Here is an 8,411-nt window from a genome sequence, read left to right as displayed (position 1 = left end):
CAGATCAACAGGAACTTAAGAGATGATATGTTGACCTTTTCTGACCCTCATGACTTCAATCCACTTAATCTTGGACTCTGTCCACAGCCCAAGCACCTTCATCAATAGGCATGTACCCTTAGCATAAAACTTACCCAATTTTGCTGTTGGGAAGACACTGCTTTGGGAGAGATCCCCTGTGTTCTCCTTTCTTGCTGCAAGTAATAGGTCCTTCTCCTGATCTTTGGCTTGGTTGTGTCTTTTGGCTCGACTCCCACCAAGAGGGGAACACAGTTTCTCAGGTAACAAATTCATGGGAGGGGAAAAAAAAAAAAACAGGATTTAGCAAGAGCATAACTTAGAGGGTAAGGATAGAGCACTTTGTATAAAAGAACTGGTGGTAAACTTGTATCCCATAGTGGTTCTGGCCACATTCAGCGCATAACCTGGTCCTTAACATTCCTCCTGGGAAATCTACCAGTCATTCCAGCCGGTCATACCTGGGCAGAGAAGTCACACTGGGGAACTTGTCTCCCAATATGCCCATTCTGCTTTATTTTGAAAGTTAGGGATGGAAAGCATGAGTAGAATGGAGCTCATTTGGAATAGGAGGAAGGAATTGGTGGTGTCCAATTGAAGGGTGACCTCAGGCCAGACTATGAGGGTTGAGGAGAGATATCAAGGTGAGCTCCAGGGATCCAAAACAAAAGCACACCCCAGGGATCTAAAATGAACACTTTCCTGAATGAGTTAACCTATTCCCTATGTTGAAAAATGAGAAACGAAACTCAATCAGGCATCTTAAATGTTTTTAGATTTATTTTATTATATGTGCATATTCAAACACAGAAGTCTTATCTTTCATAAATATCTTTCATAAACATTTCAGTATTTATTCATATGCATTTTTTCCATGCTCTTTGGTCATTAAGTATTCATAACAAACTTTATAGTCATCTGAGGGACGTTGGCTGTGTAGTCAATCTTTTGTTTTTACCTATAAAATGGCTAATAAAGGATTTTCATCCTGCAGTCACAGTGACTTTTGAAAAATATGGAGGTACGTTGATCTGTAATCCTAAATGATCCTAAAATAACATAAGAACATTTGTCTTAAGTTTTTCCAGATACATTCTGCCCTAAACTTGTTTTTATTCTCCTGAGTGTCAAACCAAACTTTGTTTCTGAAATGCTGCAGTTAGGATCCACTGAAGTAAATGAGGATGTGGGGCTTTCTATTCACTGCCAAGACAAGGCCGTGGAATTGGAAGTGTGAGGTCACAGGGCAACAGCATGACTAGGTGTGATAGCAGCAAATTCCGTAGACTATTAGTCTCATGTATAACTTGAGGAAGGATATTTAATTTCTAATTTGGACTGTCATTTTATTTATGACCCTTTCTTCCCTGTAGGTCCCTATATACACTCTATTCCTGTCTCAGATACTCTCAGAGCTGGACAGCAGACTGGAGAATGTTTTTCATTGACCGGAGGGATAGATAACTCAAGAAGGAGGAGATATCATCCTGCCTAAGGTACTCTTGGAGGCTTGAAATAGCAAATCAGTTACTTCCAGCCTACTCAACAGGCCCTAATCAGACCCCAAAACTCCACAGATTTTTTTTCCTCCAGCATTGCTATGCCCATTTATGTCTTTTGACACCGTAGTTCTCAGTGCCTTGCCCCAATGCACTCAATAACTCAGTTTCCTTTTTGGAAAAAAACAACTTATCTAATAGAGTTACAGAAAGCAGCAAACACTGAAAAATGAAAGTAAAATGTTTTGCTGTATAAAATGCTGTATCCAGAATTTGAACTGCTTTAATTGAATCTGAGTAAATCTACACCCACTATCGTGGATGATACATGCTTATTCTAAGGTCTCTCAAAAGTTAATTTCAGAAGAAGCAACCTCTTGGTTGAGTCCAATTTTTTATACATGGGAAGTAGGTGTCTGTTTTAATTTTCCTCTGAACAAGATAAATATTAAGAATCATAGCTTAATAAATGATCTATTACCAATACTATATTTATCATATGTAATAATTAACTTTTAGTCATATACTCAATAATATTTTGAATTACAAAAAATTGTTACTTATCTTGAACTTTTTCTAATCTTGCCCGACTTTTTTTTGTTTTTTTAAATAATTATTCCTTCAAACTCCAGGTAACAGTATTCCTGAGAATACATCTTGTGACAATCTTATGCACATACATATAGATATTTTATCAATTACACATAAACATTTAACACATTACATTCAACACGTTTAAGGGCACCTTAAATGGAACAGATGTACACATCTGCAAAATCTCCATAGTCCCAGTATGAAAACATTCCCACTCTATAAGGCCCTGTTTGTCAGAGTGGAGGCTTTTTTGCAAGGTACAACATTACTTAGCTTATTGAAAAAGTTTCCAGTAGACTTCCATAACACTAGAGTGAAGGAATCAGGGTAAAAGGCAGACAGGCCAGCATAGTCATGTTCAAAACATCCCAATACTTTTTAAATATATATAAAGGTATATAGGATTCTGGTCAGATATTAAACAATCTTCTTTGACCCTTTTACTTTTTAAATATTTGATACGATTATACATAGAGAATTTGAGTCAAGAATCAAGAAACTGGAACAAAACACGCACATATATAGAGACTCATATAGCACAGACACTTGTAATTACCAAACATAAGGCCTCTAACACTAAGGGAGCAGCATAATTTTTAACAGGCGAAATATATCAGCTTAGAAAGAATCATAAAACCACTTATATATGTATATTTCTGCATTTGAGAACTCAGCATTAAGTGTAAATGTCCTGAAAATATTGTAAAACATAGATGAGGCCATTTACCACCTCTGCTTTCTGAAGTTTTAGATTTGAAATTTTTAGTTTTGTCCTTTAACTCACAGATATCTTTCATTCTATTAGTGAATGAGACCAAAACCCCAAATTATATTTGAAAGTATATATCACATTAAAAACAATGCCTGTTTAATAAGCAATTCTAAGAGAAAAATAAGTTTCCTTTGTGATTTGGGTGGGTTTAGGAGGTCTCCTTTATATATGCATATACCATATCATAGCCAATGTAGTCAAAGTTTAAGTGTACAGAATGGGTTCCAAATTCATTGCAATGTAATCACAGTCTAAACTTTAGCTTGAGGACTAGAAAACACACACCCCCTCACCACCATACCAATTTACATATATATATATATGAGTTTTTATACACTTAGAAGTTATGTAACAGTTTTCTGATGTAAACTGTTAAAGTTTTGAAATTTAATCTTGAACTACATGATGCCAAGCCCTGCTATAGGATCAATAACACACTAGATATAGCCTCACAAGCCAAGTTTTATACTTTTCTTGAAGTAACTGAACTTCAAGTTAAAGTAAAATATACAAGCTCTGTCTATAGAGAAATTGCTCACTTTATATTTTTTCTTCATAAACTTAATATCTAAAGGATATGAATATTGTTAACATTGAGAAAAAGTTATTTCATTGAACCAATTCTAACAACACTAACCTTAATATAATATCTGAAAATATGCCATCAAGGGCAGGCACAGGACACTGTAAGGGAAAGTAATCACATTTCCCAGTATCTCCCAATCTTGGCATTGATGTAGTCAGGACTAGAAGTAGGAATACCATCTCTTTCTAGCTATTATATTTACATTTAATTTTTATTATAGTATAGGCTATTTAGGTTCTTCTTAGTTCAGAATTATGTCTGATAATTTCTAGAATATTCTCTAATGTGTTATGAAATGGAATGATTTTATGGCATTAGCATTTTGATTTACAATATGCAATGAAAATGACAGTTAAAAAATAAATATTGAAAAGTCCACAGCTCTAAAAATAGTATTTTTTCTTCTTCTAAATGGCTGTATTGTTGATCAAAAAAAAAAAAAAAAAAAAATGGCTGCAGGCTTATTTGCTATCAAGTTTCCCCAAACTAATATTTTCCTTATTGATTACTTTTATGTAAATTGCTACTTGTACAGCCACCTGATTTAATGATTTTGAAATTAGAAAAATAAACATTTGCATGAGATGTATAATGTAACCTCAAAAAATTGCTTTCTCTTTTTAGAACACATTATTTGTTAATATTCCTAGGTAAGCAGCTCTGTAATAGTATATATTTTCAACTGCTCAAGGCTTCTTGAATCATAAACAATGTGCAGTGAAATGGCTTTTTCCCTTTATTCCTCCCTAGATTTTATGGTCTTCACACAACCAAACCATCTTAGCCATTGATTTTTAAAAGATGTTTATGAAACAATATGCACATCGACAGCAAAATCCACTGGGATTTGTGCTACCCATTGAGTGTAAAGTGCTATGTTTTCATCTTTTCCAAGTGCAAGTTTTCAACTTTTAGCAAAGTGATCCCTTCCACATCTTGTCTACACCTACAACTCTTAAAAGGTACAGAATTAAACATGAGACTCATCTAGGTCTACCTCAGTCTCTCCCAGCTCAGTGGGAGTAAAAGGGAACTGACTGGACAGGAGGGGGTTCTCCATGCCATTTTCCTCACTGATGTGAAGGACAGTGTCTCCGTGCTGTAGGAGGATAGATGTCTCAAGGCCTGTGAAGTCATCAGGGTCTGAGAGTTGAGTAGAGAGGGGACTATGTGCTGTAGCACCTTGTATTTCTGTGTCCTCCTTCTTTTCTCCTTCTTCAGCTGGGAGGCTCTCACCCTATGACCAAAAGGATCATAACATCATGGAAAGGTAGAATGGGTACTAGGGAAAAGGATCAAAGAATGTTTGTTGTACAGCTGTAACTGGACAAGGAATCCCAAGGGTGGACCCAGTTTTAGCCTTTGGTATATGTGAGACCACATCTAGGCCCTTCCAACTTTCTAAGCCTCAGTTTTCTAACCTGTTGCATGAGCATAATATTTTGCCCCACTTATCCTGTAGACTGTGAGGATAAAAATGAGACAATGGTGTTACAATGCTTTTTAACCATTAAAGACTTTACAAACGTATATAGTGTATTGCCCCTTAGCTTTCTTTAAACACCACATGAGAAGAATGTGGGACTTATGGGAATTTAATGATGAAAATCAAAAGCAGGGAAAAAGGGACTTCCCTGGTGGTACAGTGGTTAAGAATCCACCTGCCAATGCAGGGGACACGGGTTCGAGCCCTGGTCCGGGAAGATCCCACATGCCGCAGAGCAACTAAGCCCGTGAGCCACAACTACTGAGCCTGCGCTCTAGAGCCCACGAGCCACAACTACTGAGCCCGTGTGCCACAACTACTGAAGCCCACGCACGCCTAGAGCCCATGCTCCACAAGAGAAGCCACCACAATGAGAAGCCCACACACTGCAATGAAGAGTAGCCCCCGCTCACTGCAACTAGAGAAAGCCCGCGCAGCAACAAAGACCCAACACAACCAAAAATAAATAAATAATTTTTTTTTAAAAAAGGGAAAAAAATTAAAACAACAAGGAAATATCAAAACAACGACGAAAAAGATCAAAACAAAAGTTCCTCTCACAGGATTCAGAAGGTTCTATATTTAAAGGCTTCATCTAAATTGGTAACTTTATTTATATATTTTTTTAAATTGAACTGTCAAACATGTATTATATACTGGTTTTCAATGGTTATTTTAACTATGAAATATTTCTTCTTAGGGTTTTAATAACAAAGAGTATGAAGATTTCTCTTATGCCTTCTTAAGTAGATGTATTCTTGGCCATATACTTCACAGTTTTTATTTTTTCATGATGACAGGACCAGTGTCTGTCTAACAAAACATTACAGACCCAGACTTAATGTGGATGACATCTGCATATCTCAATGGTTCCCAGACAGAAGTATGCAAGGAGCAAGACTTGCCTGTTTCTCCAGTGCCCTCACCTGCTTGGGAGACAGGCTGTGAAGGTCAGCAACAACAGTGGCGGGGGAAGACGTGAGCACTGGTTTGTCCTTTCCGTCTGGTTTCCTGGATGGGGCTGGGCTGCAGCCCTGTGGCTGGCCTGTGGCAGGAAGCATGTCTGTTGGGGCACCAGCTGGCTCCGCCTGAGCCTCGATGAAGGTCACAGATCGTTTCTGATCCGCTATAGGTCAGAAGTAGAGCAGTAAATAGGAAGAGGAGGAAAGTAGGTTGGCAGTGCTTAATAATTAGTTTTAACAAGTGTCTCCTGACTTTTCTTAGTAAAGACATTGCTGGTTTATCAGTAAATGAGAGCATATTAGACTATTATGTATATGTATTGATTTCACCTTCTTACAAAGACTAGGACTTGGGTACAAAAATCATTTTTGCATAAAATAGCCTTTTCAGGGACTTCCCTGGTGGCGCAGCGGTCAAGAATCCGCCTGCCAACGTAGGGGACACGGGTTCGAGCCCTGGTCTGGGAAGATCCCACATGCCGCGGAGCAACTAAGCCCATGCACCACAACTACTGAGCCCGCGTGCCACAACTACTGAAGCCCACACGCCTAGGGCCCGTGCTTCGCAACAAGAGAAGCCACTGCAATGAGAAGTCCACTCGCCGCAACTATAGAAAGCCTGCGCACAGCAACGAAGACCCAACACAGCCAGAAATAAATAGTATAAATAAAAAAATAAATTTATTAAAAAAAATTTTTTTTAAATAGCCTTTTCACATAAATAGTTTTTACATAAAAACAAAATTGGCATAGATCATTAAGTGAACTTGGTCATTGCTCATAACAACTGCCAACAAGATTTAAAAGTCCCTATTATTCATCATTCCTTTGTCTTCAGTAAGACATATAACAAACCCATTTCCTGGCTTGGGTAAATGAAACACAACCTTCTATCATCAAATTTCATAGCATTTGTGGTTTACCTTGGACTGTTCCATTTCCCTAGGTGCATGAGGGGAGGGATGGAATTGGGGAAGGTGAGCGAAAAAAAGGCACTCAAGTTTCCTGGGAAATTTCGTCCCTTTTCCTAGTGGCTCCCCAAAGGTGTGCTTATCTGCATGAGCTCAGTCTCTGCAGGCCTTCCTGGCTGTGTGGCGGGGCAGCGTGTCAATGTGTAGTCAGAAGGGACACAGGAGGCCTCACCAGACGGCTTCGTTTTAGGTTGAATGCTCCTGCGGGTGGTTGACAGCCGAGCCCCATGGCGGTTTCTGGGTTCAGTCTGAGTCTTCTGACGTGATAGTAGAGGACGTCTTAGCTAAAGAGAACAGGCAGAAGAAAGCTCGCAAGAAGGGTGTAACTGCCTGGGAGGAAAGACTGAGCTCAGAGGATTCTGACCATGGTTTATTCCCTTCTTTGTGGGTCTCCGTGGAGTCTTATGGTTATTCCTCAACATTCATAGCCAATAAAATAAACTTCTTTCTGCATATTTAAATACAAGTAGGTATTTGATTCTGGCATCCCCTTAGCCACTTCTATCTTACGATTATTACTCCTTTATATATCCTAAGAACATTAACATCATTTGAAATAGTCACAGTGAGAATTTCAGTGAATTTAAGGATACAAAACTAACAATGATTGCTTACCAATCAGCCTTTGCTCATCTAAAATCTGTAGCTGAACATATGCTAACTCTCAAGGGGAGGTTGATGAAAAACACCTCAGGTACTGGGAAAATGTCTGGTCTCCAAATCAGTGCTGGGATGCTCCCATCAAAGCAACAGCACAAAGCCTCATTTAGATTTTTATTTAGACAGTAACATAAAGGAACCCCACCTAGGGAAATTTATAAAGATGATCTTTACTTCGATTTCAGTTTTAAATTGAATTATTAATCTTGAAACGAGGAAGAAAGGATGACTGTCTCTGCCTCTCTACAGAAACAGGCCTTAAATCAACCTTATAACGAATCTTCCATTGTCAGTAGTTTGGCTGGCAAAGGTTTCTGGATAGGGAGCAAATAAAAATATAGGCCCACTTATTTTACCAAGTAATCAGCTTTGCTAATAAGAAGATTCAGAGCTAAAAATAGAAGCCCCAGACTCTCCGCTTGCCCAAGCACTTACATGTTTTAAAGTTGCTCTGTACTGCTTATTTCAGGTGGGGAGAAGGTAAAATATAGTCTTATTATACATGGGCCTCAAAAACTGAGTAGACCTTCCATTTCGCAGGATGGCTCTCCTGCCCTTCCAGGGTCTGCTTACCTGCCTCAGGCCCCTCTTCCTCCCCAGCGGCTGCTGAGTAAGGAGGTTCTGCTGGCCGGGTTCACTCTGCACGCTCGCCACCCTGTTGAGAACACCAGCAGTGTTAGTGCGCCCTGGAGCAAGCACACGAGACCCTCGTCTGGTGGGTGTTAGCCAAAGTCACTTACAGGAAACAGTCACTTCAAAGATACCATTATCTTTGAAGGAAGGTTGGGAAAGAATCCCTGGGATGGGAGTTTTCAAAGGTTTAGGAGGGAAGACGAGGCCTTGTAGCCCCAAGCTGCCAAAAT

General features: G+C 39.0%; 1 protein-coding gene across 3 annotated transcripts in view; it reads right to left on the bottom strand.

The window, feature by feature from the left end:
- Positions 1 to 771: 771 nt before the first annotated feature.
- The window catches only part of UNC80 (unc-80 homolog, NALCN channel complex subunit), a 237,618-nt gene continuing 229,978 nt past the window's right edge, over positions 772 to 8,411 (bottom strand). For all 3 annotated transcript variants that reach the window (XM_082467395.1, XM_082467397.1, XM_082467396.1), the window contains 4 exons: positions 8,122 to 8,203; positions 7,061 to 7,172; positions 5,882 to 6,081; positions 772 to 4,706 (listed from right to left, as the gene is read on the bottom strand). In XM_082467395.1, coding sequence (XP_082323521.1) covers positions 4,440 to 4,706; positions 5,882 to 6,081; positions 7,061 to 7,172; positions 8,122 to 8,203 — 661 coding nt within the window. In that variant the 3' untranslated portion in view covers positions 772 to 4,439. The remainder of the gene's footprint in view (positions 4,707 to 5,881; positions 6,082 to 7,060; positions 7,173 to 8,121; positions 8,204 to 8,411) is intronic.

Source organism: Balaenoptera physalus (assembly GCF_965194825.1).
Source record: "Balaenoptera physalus genome assembly, chromosome: 6".
Lineage (NCBI taxonomy): Eukaryota > Metazoa > Chordata > Mammalia > Artiodactyla > Balaenopteridae > Balaenoptera > Balaenoptera physalus.
The sequence above is the reverse complement of the archived record's forward strand: the minus strand, read 5'-3'. Positions and strand labels throughout refer to the sequence as shown.